The 16,470-nt window shown below is 36.8% G+C and overlaps 1 protein-coding gene across 2 annotated transcripts in view; it reads left to right on the forward strand.

Annotated features, from left to right (window-relative positions):
* WAPL (WAPL cohesin release factor) overlaps nucleotides 1-16,470 on the forward strand; it is an 89,919-nt gene that overhangs the window by 61,995 nt on the left and 11,454 nt on the right. For both annotated transcript variants that reach the window (XM_025880538.2, XM_025880539.2), the window contains exons 6-15: nucleotides 35-187; nucleotides 436-572; nucleotides 1,292-1,403; nucleotides 5,444-5,671; nucleotides 8,814-8,925; nucleotides 9,274-9,371; nucleotides 10,365-10,441; nucleotides 14,139-14,314; nucleotides 14,643-14,758; nucleotides 15,131-15,295. In XM_025880538.2, the coding sequence (XP_025736323.1) occupies nucleotides 35-187; nucleotides 436-572; nucleotides 1,292-1,403; nucleotides 5,444-5,671; nucleotides 8,814-8,925; nucleotides 9,274-9,371; nucleotides 10,365-10,441; nucleotides 14,139-14,314; nucleotides 14,643-14,758; nucleotides 15,131-15,295 (1,374 nt within the window). The remainder of the gene's footprint in view (nucleotides 1-34; nucleotides 188-435; nucleotides 573-1,291; nucleotides 1,404-5,443; nucleotides 5,672-8,813; nucleotides 8,926-9,273; nucleotides 9,372-10,364; nucleotides 10,442-14,138; nucleotides 14,315-14,642; nucleotides 14,759-15,130; nucleotides 15,296-16,470) is intronic.

Here is a 16,470-nt window from a genome sequence, read left to right on the forward strand (position 1 = left end):
ATTTAGAACAATAATTTAATACCTTTATTAATAGGTGAGGCTGTCTTCAAAGGAACCAAATCAAAAAGATGATGGAGTTTTTAAGGCTCCTGCACCACCACCCAAAGTGATAAAAACTGTGACAATACCTACTCAGCCCTACCAAGATATAGTTACTGCACTGAAATGCAGAAAAGAAGACAAAGAAGTAAGCAGCCATATACAGTTATACTGCACGTGGATAGATTTTTGTATGTAACATTTAGCCTTTTAATGTCTTGAACAGATATCCACGAACTTAACCTTTCCTAGTACTACCAGTGTTTTTAAAACTTTTCTTCTGTTGCCATGTAATGAACTCTTTTATACACTTCTAAATGAAGTACAGCAAGTCTGTAGATTTAAATATGCTAGTTCATGGTTACAAAAGAAGTGGACTTATTTTTTTCTTGGCAGTTGTATACTGTTGTTCAGCATGTGAAGCACTTCAATGATGTGGTGGAATTTGGTGAAAATCAAGAGTTCACTGATGACATTGAATACCTGTTAAGTGGCTTAAAGAGCACTCAGCCTCTAAACACACGTTGCCTTAGGTGAGATCTTATTTTTATATTTGATAAATGTATGCATGCTCTATCTTACTAAAATTTTCCAGCCAAATAGAGCCAAACATTTTCTTATCTTGATTTTGTTATCATGAATATAGTTTATAGCCGATGTAAATAAGTTAAAATGTGGTTGATTTCTTGTAAGGGACTTGATTCTACATTAACAAAGGAAAGTTGGATGATTGTAGCTTGTTAGAATAGTGTAGGCTTCACTTTACAGATGCTTAAAAGAAGTGTTAGACTAACAAATTTTTTAAGTTCTTTTTCAGCCCCAAATTTCAGACAAGTGATAAATGTTTGATTTAAGCATGTTTTGATTTGGATCATCTTTTGCATACTATAGTGGATTGAATTATCTTAATTTGATTGAATTATCCAGTCATATCCAATCATATATAATCTGTAATCTTCATGTATCAGAAGCATTATGAAAGGTAGCTGAGACTTTTGGCTTTTAATCGTAGTAGTAGTGTAAGGAATACACCAAAGACGATCGTGTGTTACTTATATTTATACTAATCACTTACTATGCATCAGCATTTTTAATAATTCAGTTTGCCCATGTGTTTTATATTGTGATCCATATGGGCAGGAGGTTAACACCCTCCCACCCTTCCCCATTTCCTTGTTTTGGTATTGTGCAAACAAAAAACTAATGCACTAGCTATTTTCAGTCCCCCCTAACCTAGTCTATTTTCTCCTAGTGTTATTAGCTTGGCTACTAAATGTGCCATGCCCAGTTTTCGAATGCACCTGAGAGCACACGGAATGGTAGCAATGGTCTTTAAAACCTTGGATGATTCCCAGCACCATCAGGTATTCTTAAATTTCTGGGATTAGGAACATTATTTAAAAATTACAGTCTGTTTAGGGGCACCTGGGTGACTCAGTCGGTTAAGTGCCTTTTTTTTTTTTTTTTAAAGATTTTATTTATTTATTTGAGAATGAGAGAATGAGGGGACAGAGAGCACGAGAAGGAAGAGAGGGCCAGAGGGAGAAGCAGACTCCCTGCTGAGCAGGGAGCCCGATGTGGGACTTGATCCTGGGACTCCAGGATCATGACCTGAGCCGAAGGCAGTCGCTTAACCAACTGAGCCACCCAGGCGCCCCGTGCCTGATTCTTGATTTAGGCTCAGGTCATGATCTTAGGGTCGTGGGATCCAGTCCCACGTGGGGCTTGAATTCAGCAGGGAGTTTGCTTGATGTTTTCCCCCCCGCCCCCACCCATTCACATGCTCGTGCTCTCTCTCAAATGAATCTTTTTAAAAAGATTTATCTAGGGGCGCCTGGGTGGCTCAGTCTTTAAGCGTCTGCCTTCGGCTCAGGTCATGATCCCAGAATCCTGGGATCGAGCCCTGCATCGGGCTCCCTGTTCAGCGGGAAACCTGCTTCGCTTCTCCCTCTCCCACTCCCCCTGCTTCTGTTCCCTCTCTCTCTGTGTCAAATAAATAAATAAAATCTTTAAAAAAAAAAAAAAAAGATTTATCTACATTGGATATTCATATATGAATATTTCCCAATTATGGGTTGAGTTTTATTTGCTAAATATAGAGAGCTTAATATCAGAAGTTTTTGCTTAATATATTATTTAAGGATATTTTCTCATGACATTTTTTTCTCTTAATATTATTGTCAGTTTATAGTATTAAAACATCAGCTCCAGGGAAGAATGAACGGGGGAAATCGGAGGGGGTGATGAACCATGAGAGACTATGGACTCTGAGAAACAAACTGAGGGTTTTAGAGGGGTGGGGGATGGGTTAGCCCGGCGATGGGTATTAAGGAGGGCACGTATTGGGCACCTGGGTGGCTCAGTTGGTTAAGCGACTGCTTTCGGCTCAGGTCATGATCCTGGAGTCTCAGGATCGAGTCCTGCATCGGGCTCCCTGCTCGGCGGGGAGTCTGCTTCTCCCTCTGACCCTTCCCCCTCTCATGTGCTCTCTCTCTCTCTCTCTCAAATAAATAAATAAATAAGATTAAAAAAAAAAAAGGGGCACGTATTGCATGTAGCCCTGGGTGTTTGTTATACGCAAACAATGAATCATGGAACACTACATCAAAAAACTAATGATGTAATGTGTGGTGACTAACAAAATAAAATTAAATTAAAAAAACAAAATAAAAACAGTTTAAAACAGTTTGAAAACAAAATAGTATAGAAAGGTATATAATGAACACCTCAGTGTACATTTAATAAAAGGCAATAATTTCTTCTGTATTCTTCCCCCCCCAATTTTTTATGCGTATACCATCAATAAAATCTTACAGGAAAGAAAAATAAAACATCAGCTCCACACCTACCATACCATACTGGATATTTAATTATGTGAGCATTGATTTCCTCTAATCATAAAGTGCTGAAAAAAATCTTTTAGGGGCATCTGGGTGCTCAGTTGGTTAAGTAACTGACTCTTGATCTCAGCTTAGGTCTTGATTTCAGGGTTGTGAGTTCAAGCCCCAAGTTGAGCTCCATGCTGGGACATGGAGCCTACTTTTAAAAAAAAACAAAATGTTTTTTACTCTTTAATATTAATAGCATGAGAAAAACAGTTTGGAATTAAGTTGTTTTTTTTTAAGATTTTATGTATTTATTTGAGAGAGAGAGAGCACATGAGAGGGGGGAGGGTCAGAGGGAGAAGCAGACTCCCTGCTGAGCAGGGAGCCCGATGCGGGACTCGATCCCGGGACTCCAGGATCATGACCTGAGCCGAAGGCAGTCACTTAACCAACTGAGCCATCCAGGCGCCCTGGAATTAAGATTTTTTTTTTTTAGACATTTTGTTTGGATATTGAATCTAGTTCTAGCCATTTTGAAAAGAAATTCTCATTTTCGTTATGACTTTGACGCTAATCTTTTAAAAATCATGTATCTGTAATAAAAGTCAGGTTTAACATTTTGAAGTTAGAAAAAAAGTCATTACTAACCATTGTCAATAGTGGTATTTTCAGATGACATTGTTATATTTTTGTTTAAGGAAATTATGTTCCAAATGCGGATTAGGTGACACAGTCTAATACTGAATCTTATTTTTTTTTTTTTAACTTATTTGAGAGAGAGCATGAGTGGGGTGAGGGGCAGAGGGAGAAGCAGACACCCCACCGAGCAGGGAGCCCGATGTGGGGCTCGATCCCAGGACTGCTGGATCATGACCCGAGCCAAAGGCAGATGCTTAACCAACTGAGATACCCAGGCACCCCAATAGTGAATCTTATGAAACTGTGAAAGCAGTGTACTTAACCCTGAGTGAGGATAATTCCATTGCTAAGTTGTATCAGATACAGAACAAGGAGGGGGAAGAGAAGAGACTTAAGAATTAATTTGCTTTGTTACACAGTTATCAGAGGACCAAGGCATTAGTGTGTGTGCTCTTGGGGGCAGTGGATATCCCAAGGTCTGTACTGTCACATCCTAATTTCCAAAAATAATTTGCTTTGTAAGCATTTAATTAGGCACGTAGTCTAAAATTTTTCTACATTGGGGGATTCAGAGTTTAAATCTTTAGGGGCACCTGGGTGGTGCAGTCAGGTAACCATCCAACTCTTGGTTTTTACTCTGCACTCAGCACGGAGTCCACTTGAGATTCTTTCTCCTTCTCCCCCTCCCGTTAGTTCTCTCTCTTTCTTTCTCTCTCAAATAGTAAATCTTGTCAAAAAAAAAAAAATCTTTAGATGTTATTTATATTTCTGTGCATTGAAGTAAGTGTGTAAGTATGAAATATTCCCAAATGTTGGATTATCCCAACATAGACCATTTTGTTATATAATGCTTACCTAAAATATATCACCTCAGTACTCTGGATTTTAGTACTGTAAGCAGAGTATGCTAACTATCTTGTCTTAGTGGTTTTTTTTTTTTTTTTTTAAAGGTTTATTTATTTGAGCGAGAAAGATCATGAGCAGGGGCGGGGAAGGGGAGAGGGAGAAGCAAGACTTCCCATTGAGCAGGGAGCCCGATGCGGGACGCCATCCTAGGAACCTGGGATCATGACCTGAGCTGAAGCAGATGCTTAACCAACTGAGCCACTCAGGCATCCCATCTAAATGATTTTAAGAGCACATTATATTAATGGTTTTTTAAAAAATTGGTTCAATCAGACCTGATTGATTTATTTTAAAGAAATGAATCTAAATATGTTTATTTGAGCATCCCAGCTTTATATTTTTGACACAAACTCAGCTGTTTATTTTATAGAAAAAAATAGCTGTTTGCAGATTTTAAGACACATTTACGTTATTGATTAAAAATTGAAATTCAGCTTTACCAACTAGTATAAAGGATAAAGATTTTTTAAATTTTATTTATTTATTTATTTAGATTTTATTTATTTATTTGACAGAGAGAGACACAGTGAGAGAGGGAACACAAGCAGGGGGAGTGGGAGAGGGAGAAGGAGACCTCCCGCAGAGCAGGGAGCCCAATGTGGGGCTCGATCCCAGGACCTTGGGATCATGACCTGAGCCGAAGGCAGATGCTTAATGACTTAGCCACCCAGGCACCCAAGAATAAAGTGAAGTTTAGTGTAAAATACGATTTTATATATATGTGTGTGTGTGTATATGCATAGCTGGAAAAAATGTTCTTTAAACTCTTAGCACAGAATAGCTAAAGAAAGATGTACTTCCACTCACCTGCTTCTAGGTTGGGAGCATTGGTATGGGGAACATCTCTAGAAAGGAAAATCTTAAGTAACAGAGCTTTATTTAATGCATATTTTCCTAGAGTATTCAAAGGGGGGCAGTTTTCACTGAATAAAACATTTTCAAGGCTTCCAACATGTGAACAAATGTCAGAACAGTCTTATTAACTGGAATTGTCACCAATTGCTCACATTAACTTTTATTTTTGTCTTTTGAAGAATCTGTCCCTTTGTACAGCTGCCCTCATGTACATACTGAGTAGAGATCGTTTGAACATGGATCTTGATAGAGCTAGCCTAGATCTAATGATTCGACTTTTAGAACTGGAACAAGATGCTTCTTCAGCTAAGCTACTGAATGAAAAAGACATGAACAAAATCAAAGAAAAAATTCGAAGGCTCTGTGAAACTGTACACAACAAGCATCTTGATCTAGAAAATATAACGGTGGGTTCCTTCCTTCCAGTGTAAAATGAAAATTACTTTCAGAAAGTTTTACATTAGTCACAGCAGGTGTGTGACTTTGGAGAAATCATTTAACCTCTTGGTCAGCAATTGGGCAAGTTCTAAGGTTCCGCTCTGAGCATAATTTTGTTCCCTGCCTGAAATTCCTAGACTAGTCCATCTGTATTTAGATTTTTTGCCAGTAAATTTTCTATTGAATTTTGTCTATCCTTTTTTATGTGGGGGTTGTGTGTGTATTAACTATATTTAGGCTACTAGGAATTTGAACTGTTAATTCTCCGTGGGATTCAGGAATAAAGATTCAGAAGATTTGTGAGGGCCATTTAAATGAGTATTCACTTACTCTAGAGTATCTCAAGGTGTCTGATTAACTCTTCAAGGGCCCAAGACTCAAGTTTCCTAGGCACCTGCCTTCCCTGGAGCAATGGCCATCGTAATACTGGGGTCATGGCCAGTAGTAACTCTGAGGTTCAACACAACTCCTGAAGTTTAAGATGACTGTTGCTTCTGGTTGATTCCAGTTTTCCTTTCATCTGGCTTTTTTACTTAAAGAATCAGTAATATTCCCACCGGGTAGAAGGCCAGTAGAAGATTATTAATTGGCCTTGTCATTTTGGAAAAACGATTATTTGTTTATAAATAACCTGACTTTCAGATATTTTCAACATCAAAACTGTATAAACATTGTTGTTTCAACTGCCTGCTAAACTGAAGACCGCAGCATTTGCCTCAAAAATTACAGAATGCTTTGTGCTGGCCATCTATGACTTAGGGGTATTGCTCTGTTTAATTAAGGTAGAATAGGATATTTGTGTAAAGTGGGGCTTCAGGGGAAAGCAGGTTAACATTAAAAGGCAAGATATAGAATTGAATGTATTCAGTACTTATTAAAGTTGGAAAAATAGCTGGTATGCTCCGGTGGTGGATAAGGATTCCTGTACCTCACCAGATTATTTGTATACTATGTTTAAAATATATTTGTAATTTTTATTTTCTTTTAACACTTTTGCAGCATATCCAGATTTTTTAATGATATGAAAGAATAAATTTGAGATAATTTTTATTTGCTGCATCATTGAATAAATATATCTTTTTTGTAGGGGTTTCCCATGTTCAACATTTATAGATTCTTTCCAGGCATTTGCTATTAAATAACATGATATACTTGTTCATTGAATTTTCTCCATGGTTTGTTAAATTTACTAGGATGGTAAATAACAGTATAGTAACTTCCTTAAGTCGTGTTAAGTAATTTACTTACATGATTAAAACCAGAACACAGTTGCTAATTTTCGGATGCCTCTTTTTCCTCCCAAGTTCAGCTAGTCTTGAATATTATATTTGTTTTAAATCTTAGACATTGTTTTGTAAAGTGATTGTCCCTCTACACATTAGTTTTGGGTTTTTATTAATTACTTCTTCCTTGAAATACATTGCTATTCCTCATGTGCTATGGGAAGATAATTTAAAATATTATAGTGATTTCATATATAATTCATGTAACTGAGAGCTAACAATTGCTCATTAGTATTCTGATTAATGATTTGCGCTTTAACTCTTTGAAGACTATTCCAGTTTTCATATAAAATGTTTGAGTTGTAGGCTATTTTTATTTGCTGCTTATGTGAGTAGCCTTTATGAATATAGCCTAAAACATCACATAATCCTTTTTATGCCAATAAGAGACAAATTAAAGTCCCTTTTTAGCATATAAACTTAGGATTTTTTGCTATATTAACATCAAATTACTATCCCCTTTCTTCTTTAACAAAGAAAGCTTCATTAGGCTTCAGCTTTATTACTAATGTGAGTCTTGAGCTAATATACCTGAATTGATCTCATTAAATTACTTTTTCAGGGACTTAGAATAAGAATTGGGCAAAATGGAATCTTTCTGTAGTGATGATTTCTAATGTTCTTTATTTGTCCAGCTTGGACATTTTTTTTTTTTTTTTTTTTAAGGAATAGACAAAAATAGTCTAGGTCTTTTCAAAATCTGTAATACTAAGATTTTTGCTGGTAAACTCTGTTTTGTCCACTTCTCAGTATCTAATCCATCTTCAGTTCTAAATAGGCCAGGAGGACTTATTGTAAACTTTTATCTTTGAAAAGAAAAAAGCTTTGGGAAGAAAACCAGTTCTTTATCAGCTTTGCTAATTTTGTTATGCTGATGTTCCTTATTGCAACAGGAACCAGATTGTTCTTTGTTGGAGGGTGTCTGTGTGCTTTTAATGGAACCATAGTAAGAAAGAAAAATAATAAAGGCAAATCAAGAGAAAGAAAAACTCTAGTCCAGTTGTAACTATGACCTTCACTGCTGTGTGCTTTCTCTAGTGGTGGTGGTCCTCAGTCATTATTTACATATAATTTTGTCATGATAGCCCCATGATGTGTATCCCAAGTTGCCAGCCCTGCGTATAAAGTTTAACACTGGTGAATCTGAAACCCTAAAAGTAACAGGGTTTTTATTCAGAATAGGTAAGAAAATGTACAGAACAATAAGAAAAGAAACAAGGTACTTTGCAAGGAAGATACGGAATAATTGACAGGGAACTCACTTTTAGAGAAATACAGTTAGCTTATAAATACGTGAAAAAATGCACAAGTTTACTGTAGTTAGAAAAATTCAAACCAAAGCAATAAGATATCTTTTTTTTTACCCTTTGGCAAAAATGTAAAGTGATAACTAGTGCTTTTAAGAATTCGGGGCCACTGACATACCCACACTTTGCTCCTGGAGTTAAGTGTTACAGCCTTTGTGGTCAGTTAATCCAGTATAGTGATTTATAGTTCATATATATGCACTTCGATTCAACAGTCCTTTGTGCCTCTGTATCAAAGAAATAACAGTACCACCATACCACCATTTATTTTATTGAATTGACAAATGATAAGACTACTTTTAATAAGGGATTTTTTCTGTGAAAACAAGCCGATGGTAAAAAATGTTTCTTCAACTTAGACTAAAAATTAGTTCAGTTTTGTTTATAAAAGCACCTGTATTACAAAGAATACCATGGGCTGGTAGCATGCAATGAACTTTTCTTAAAAACAGTCTCTAGAAGTGTTGCCTCAGAATTACTGCTAAGGGTCAATATTTATTAATGGTGCCTCTCATTTTTAGACTGGACATTTAGCTATGGAGACCTTGCTGTCCCTTACTTCTAAACGAGCAGGAGACTGGTTTAAAGAAGAACTCCGGCTTTTGGGTGGTCTGGATCATATTGTAGATAAAGGTATGACGTAAACACGGGTAATATTTTATGTGTTATTTTTAACCTGAAGAAAATATTCTGTGTACCTACTTTAAAAAATTATTGCATCAATTTAAAAAGATCTATTTTAGTAGCATCTTGCAAATCTTGAACTTTTAAAGGAAAGGTCACTAGCCCTTTGATATTGGGGAATTATGGAAATAATTACAGTAAGAGGCTCATATATTTCAATACCGCAGAGTTTTATAAAACTTAGAATAAGTAATGTTCAGAGAGGTTCCAGCATACTCATGTGTGTACAGATGGCTTTTAAGGGGATAAATATTGAGGTGATGAGACCTAATTTTATATCCATTTCGTTTCTCCTAGTGAAAGAATGTGTGGATCATTTAAGTAGAGATGAAGATGAAGAGAAACTGGTAGCCTCATTATGGGGAGCAGAGAGATGTTTACGAGTTTTAGAAAGTGTAAGTATAAGTATGGACAACTGTTGGGAAAGTTTAATTATGACTGTGTGTGAGAGACTGTCAGATATCTTATTAAATATCCCCAAAGTTTTACTTTTGTTAATCCAAATTGAAATTGTTATGCATTCTTTGAGCAGCCAATGTTAAAGAACAAGTTAAATAACCAGTTTAGTTTAAGAATATGTATATTATCACTCTTTGGGAAACCTTGCATGTCCAGTTTGTTTTTATTTCAAAATGTTAATTGTTCTTTCCTTAACGTGGAATTCTTAAATATATTAACTTGTTTGTGGAAAATGATAGTTAAGAGCTGTCATGTTTTTGTTTTTTAATCAATAAGGATTTCCTTGATTTAGCTATTTGGGTCACATGGTTTGTAATCACAGCTTATAGTAATAATTGGCTTTGAAGAAGGATACTGTTGAACTGTGTATGCCCTGAGTATATTTGTTCTTTAACCTAGTTCAGTATAGGTTACAATTTGTGTTGCCAGTGTATTTCAGAATGAATAGATTGTGTGTTGACCAGATTGGATTAGTGAGGTACTTTTTGAAACCTCTTTGGGGAAATAATCTAGTGTGAATGAGAAGTTCCTGATATAGACGAAATTGTTCTTTCTAGCTTTTAGAGTGCTTCAGGTGCATTAGATTAAACAGATAGCATTTTTTTTATTCTAAATGAATCCACTTAGGACTTTCTTAGTTTATAAGTTAGAGACTGCTCTTTTCCAACATTCAGAGTGATTGGTAATTCATAACAGTGAATATGTAGTGCGGAATATGTTACTTATGAGCAAGCAGTTATAACAGTGTTTTAATTTTGTAATAAGGGAATAGCTCTAGTATTTTAAATCTGGAACATGTTGGTTATTCCCTTAGATGACAAGGGCTGATTCTTCCATATCTTTGTCTTTAATAGTACAAGGGATATATGTTGTATGTGAATGAATGAAAGCTATGGATTGCCACAATTATTTTGAATTTTTCCCTTTAGGTAACAGTGCATAATCCAGAGAATCAAAGCTACTTGATAGCATATAAAGATTCGCAACTCATTGTTTCTTCAGCTAAGTAAGTTATTCTTAAGTATCATGCTATTTATTGGGGTGCTTGGGTGACGCAAGTGGTTAAGCTTCCAACTCATGGTTTCGGCTCAGGGTCATGAGATTGAGCACCACTGTTGGGCTCCACACTCAGTAGGAAGTCTGCTTGAGATTTTCTCTCTCCCTATCTCTCTGCCCCTCCTGCTGTGTGCTTGTTCTCTTGCTCTCTTTATAAAATAAATAAATAAATCTTTAAAAATATATATATCATGCTATTTATTTAAAGTATTTGAGGCGCGCCTGGGTGGCTCAGTCGTTGGCGTCTGCCTTTGGCTCAGGTCATGATCCCGGGGTCCTGGGATTGAGCCCCACATCGGGCTCCCTGCTCTGCGGGAGGCCTGCTTCTCCCTCTCCCACTCCCCCTGCTTGTGTTCCCACTCTCACTGTGTCTCTGTCAAATAAATAAATAAAATCCTTAAAAAAAAAGCATTTGAGTTGACCATAAAGGAAATATGATTGCATCACCTTCTTTCATAAAATACTTCTGTCAAGTTCTGTGAACCAGAAGCAGTACAGTATAGTACAAAAGTTAGGAGTACACATTTTGGAGCCAGAATGACTAAATGTGGATCTCAGCTTCTTGAGTTCAGCCCTGTCACCTTGGGCAAATCATTTACTTGGAACAAGTTCTTCAGAAGGGGGGTAGTAATTGCATTTACCTACCTGAGGTTGTTGTCACACAAAGAGTTTATATATATGCTAATATGTGTTAAATTATATACATTTTCAAAAATATGTTTGTTAAATATTGTATATGTAAAATACATATTTTCAAATATTTTAAACGATGTTTAAATGTCTCATATATATTATGTACAGGACCTATTAAGGTGTTCCTATATATGTAAAGGCCTAAACAATTCTTAGCATATGGTAAAAACTAACTATTAGTCCTTATTTTTTTTTTTAAAGATTTTATTTATTTATTTGAGAGAGAGAATGAGATAGAGCATGAGAGGGGGGACGGTCAGAGGGAGAAGCAGACTCCCCGCTGAGCAGGGAGCCTGATGCGGGCCTCGATCCTGGGACTCCAGGATCATGACCTGAGCCAAAGGTAGTCGCTTAACCAACTGAGCCACCCAGGCGCTCCTAAGTATTAGTCCTTATTTTTATTGTAAATGATCTTTTTCTAACCCTCTTCTGTACCCTCTTCTGTCCTTCATACCTAGTTTTCCAGATCTCCATGCAGCTCCCCCTATTTCATACTTTCTGCCCAACTTGCATGACATCAGGCTAATGCTATCACCTTAGTTCATGTAAAATTTCTAGTTCTGTCTCCAGTCTTGGTTTGAGCTTAGTACAGTAGGTTCTTTCTGGTATCTCCATCCTAGTTCTTGATATTTCTGCCTTAGTTCTCTGGCCTCCAGCCTGTTCAACACAATACCACAGGGGCTTAACTTTTTAAAAATAATCCCAAATGCGAAATCTCTGATTCCTTATTGTCTTTGAATGTGTATCCAGAGTCCTTGGAATAATATCAAAAGCCCACTGTAGCCTGATCAAGTTCATCTTTTTTTTTTAATCTCTTATTTTGGTACATTTCAAACATAGACAGAAATAGACAAAATAGTATGATAAATCCTGATGTACATGCTATTCAGCTTGAATAATCATCACCCATGGCCAGTCTTGTTTCCATCTGTAACCCTGTTCATAACCCTTCTATATTACTTTGAAGCAAATTACAGATTTCATATAATTTAATCCATTAAATACTTGAGTATATATAATCTCCTAAAAGAGGGCTCTTAAAAAGATGTAACCACAGTACTATTTTCATACCCTGTAAATTATTAATTGCTTAATATTATATGTCCAGTCAGTATTCACATTTCCAGTAGTCTCAAATTTCTGGTGGTCTTTAGTTTCCAATGGATCCGTAGGTTCCCCCCCCTTTTTTTTAAAAATATTTTATTTATATATTTTTATTTGACAGAGACACAGCGAGAGAGGGAGCACAAGCAGGGGGTGTGGGAGAGGGAGAAGCAGGCTTCCCGCTGAGCAGGGAGCCCGATGTGGGGCTTGATCAGAGGACCCTGGGATCATGACCTGAGTGGAAGGCAGCCACTTAACTGACTGAGCCACCCAGGCGCCCCTCCCTTCTCTTTTTTTGCCTTATATCTGTAAATTTTCTATCACACTTAGTGCCCCTAAGGCATATATTCTAGTTGTTTGTTACCAAAGTTTTATCCGCCCTTACCAAAGAGTATTCTTGCAAGTTAAATCTACTTATTTCTTTAAAATTAATGTCTCTGGGGCGTCTGGGTAGCTCAGTCATTAAGCATCTGCCTTCAGCTCAGGTCATGATCCCAGGGTCCTGGGATTGAGCCTCGCATCAGGCTCCCTCCTTGGCGGGAAGCCTGCTTCTCCCTCTCCCACTCCCTCTGCTTGTATTCCCTCTCTCGCTGTATCTCTCTCTGTCAAATAAAATCTGAAAAAAAAAATAAATATGTCTCTTATATACTTCATGACCCCTGACAAGTGTCTTCCAAAAGGAGGTATTTAATATGACAGTTTTCATCTCTTTCATCATGAATAGGAATTTTCTCAGATGTTTTAGAGGTGGCAGTAGAGGTCAGAATTGGATATTTGTGAAATATCACTCCTCTGGCTTTTTGAACTTTTCAGTTATCATGTCTGATAAATGCTGAGAGAGTATATTGAAAGATTAAAATGATACACCCCCGCTGTTCTCCCCTCATTTACCAACCCAAACCGTGATTTAGCTCAGCACTACTGAAGGCAGTTAAGAATAACAGCATGGTAGTTCTGGCTAACATCATCAAACATCTAAACAACAAATTATTTTAGATTAGACATGAGGAACACCTTCCTAACCATATGGTATGTTTTAAGGAGAGGCTAGAGAGGGATTAGATATAGTGCAGTTTTCTTCAAGGGTTTTGTATGGTGTATAGTACATGAGGAATCAACTGACAGAGTCAGCTTACTTTGTCTCACCTAGACTTTTTTTAAATTAATGGACTTGGTGATTTAAAGAGAGGCTTCAGAAATACTAGACTCACTTAAGGATTACATTTCCTTGTTATTTTGGATAGCATCTTGAGAATCCTTGGGATGTAGCTGATACCATTATGTGGCTACCAGGAGACATGTCACTTAAATGACCTCATGTTAAAAAATATGGTTTGCTCTGATGTTTATGAAGTATTTAATACCATCTGTATAAGGTTATTTATTATGCATTGTTAACCTAAGTAATATTCTGTACCAGCTGAGAGCCTGCAACCTAAATGAAAAACATCTGAATGAAATTCAGAAATGTCCAGTGTTAGCTCTTAAAGGTTTTACCTTGTTTGGGGAGGGATGGTGGTAGGTCTGTTGTATTGGAGAGATTGATAAAATGGGGACAACTTTAAGTAGTATAGATGTAAACTCCTGCATTGAGTTTATAATTTTAACTTTCCTTAGAAAAATTAAAATTACTGAGTTTTCTCAAAATAAAATTTAGCACTTAAAAAGTGTGGTATTAGACACACTTGGTATATGATTAAATAGTTAATACATTATAACTTCTAGAGTAGAAAGAGAAATTAATTTGGTAACATTTATGACATTTAAAATATTAAGGTCCAAGTAAGTAGAAATTCTTAGTATAATTAATTTTGTTTAGCATAATAGTCTACATTTTGTTTTCTCTTAAGAGCATTACAGCATTGTGAAGGATTGATTCAGCAGTATAATCGTGCTGAGAACAGTATATGCTTACCTGACAGTAAGCCTCTGCCTCACCAGAATGTAACCAACCATGTGGGCAAAGCAGTAGAAGACTGCATGAGGGCCATCATTGGGGTATTGCTCAATTTAACTAATGATAATGGTAAGTAATATTTTCTACATGTATTCTCACTGAAAGCTTGTATATTACATGCAAAAACAAGTTAGTTCCCCTTGTTTCTTTTCTAATGTGATTTTTTCATTGCCATCATGTAATTCACTTACATATAGATGTAACTACTTTTAGGGGTAGTATTTTTAGGAGCAGCCTGGTAGCTTGGTTTGGAAATAGTACAGTCAAAAATATATTTCAATAAAGAAATAGCTTTACGTTTCTAACTTTTAATATCAGTGTTAATGAATATTGGTTATTAGTCTTAATATAGAAGAATCATTAATAATTTTCACATTGTTAACATTCGTTATTTCAGAGTGGGGCAGCACCAAAACGGGAGAACAAGATGGCTTGATTGGCACAGCAATGAACTGTGTGCTTCAGGTTCCAAAGTACCTACCTCAGGAGCAGAGATTTGATATTCGAGTGCTGGTGAGTTGGAGTGACTGTTTGATAAAGGAGTATTTGATCTATTGAGATGATAAAAATTTCATCTTAGTTTTGGGTTTAAGAACCAACTATTTGATATATTGTGGATTTCACTGGATTCCTTGTGAACATACCTTATTGTACAAAAGAGCTATGAAGGGTTCTGTGCAAAAATTAAAAGTAGAAAAACTAAAAGTAGTGATTTTTAAAAAGTGGTGAAATCATTGGCAAGACCATTATCTTACATACTGGTTTTTAACCATTTAGTGGGTGGTAGAACACTGATTAGGTTTCTAGCTGCCAACATAAGTTATGTATATTGTGTTGTGCTTTTAATTCCCACCTGTGGTAATATGCATGTTTTAATTTTTGTAGGGCTTAGGTCTACTGATAAATCTAGTGGAGTATAGTGCTCGGAATCGGCACTGTCTTGTCAACATGGAAACATCATGTTCTTTTGATTCTTCCCTCTGTAGTGGAGAAGGAGATGATAGTTTAAGGATAGCTGGACAAATTCATGCCGTTCAGGCTTTAGTGCAGGTAAGGAACAACTTCAAAACAAGCTAACACCTTCAGTTTTTCGCATTGTCCACCTTCATCAGTTGCACCTTCCTCCTCTCTCCCTCCCTCCTCCCTTTGTGTGTGTGTGTATGTGTCTGTCTGTGAGAGGTACATTGGGTTAGAATTTATACCTTTCTGTACTTTACTCCATTGACAGTTCAACTGTAATAATCACTCCTTAGGCATTGATAGTGAAAAGGAGAAACAGGCATATTTGTTGATAAATCAAAAGATTATTAGTAACAAATTGGGAATCAAGTCCCAGCCCCAATCCCATCCAGTTCGGGTCCTTCAAGCATTTACTTCCTAGTCTGATCTGTGTCTAGTACTTTGTGTTCCTAAGTATTGAGCCATACTTTTCCCCTTTTTGAGGGTGAGGGAATACTTTTCAAAGTATGTTTGTGGTGTAATTTCCTGGCTTAAGAACTGTGTCAGGGGGCACCTGCGTGGCTCAGTCAGTAAAGCATCTGCCTTTGGCTCAGGTCATGATCCCGGAGCCTTGGGATCAACCCCAGCATCAGGCTCCCTGCTCAGTGGGGAGCCTGCTTCTCCCTGTCCTCCCCCCACTTCGTGCTCTTTCTCAAATACATGAATAAAACCTTAAAAAAAAAATTATCAGAATATGTATATTTAAAATTTGATGTCTCAGATGTTATAAGAAACTGAGAAATTATTGGACACTAAAAAAAAAATAATTTAAAAAAATAATTGAGGGACACCTAGGTGGTTCAGTTGGTTGAGTGTCTGCCTTCAGCTCAGGTCATGATCCCAGGGTCCTGGGATCAAGTCCACATCAGGCTCCTAGCTCAGTGGGGAGCCTGCTTCTCCCTCTGCCTGCTGTTCCCCTTGCTGTTCCCCCTGCTGCTCCCCCTGCTTGTGCATTCTCTCTCTGACAAAATAAAATAGAAATCTTTAAAAAAACTAAATATAAAAAAAATTGATATCTCTGTGGAGTACCTGGCTGGCTCGGTGGAGGAGGATGTGCTCTTGATCTCAAGAGTTACGAGCTCAAACCCCACATTCAGTGTAGAGATTAAATAAACAATCTTTTTAAAAAATGAAATGAAAATAAAAATTGATGTCACCTGATCCCAGCCACTAAACATAGTCTCTCTCCTCAGTTTACACTTCTCCCAAAAAAACTGCATGTGAGT

Source organism: Callorhinus ursinus, unplaced genomic scaffold, assembly GCF_003265705.2.
Source record: "Callorhinus ursinus isolate GAN/ISIS: 27379988/994484 unplaced genomic scaffold, GSC_fseal_2.0 scaffold31, whole genome shotgun sequence".
Classification (NCBI taxonomy): Eukaryota; Metazoa; Chordata; class Mammalia; order Carnivora; family Otariidae; genus Callorhinus; species Callorhinus ursinus.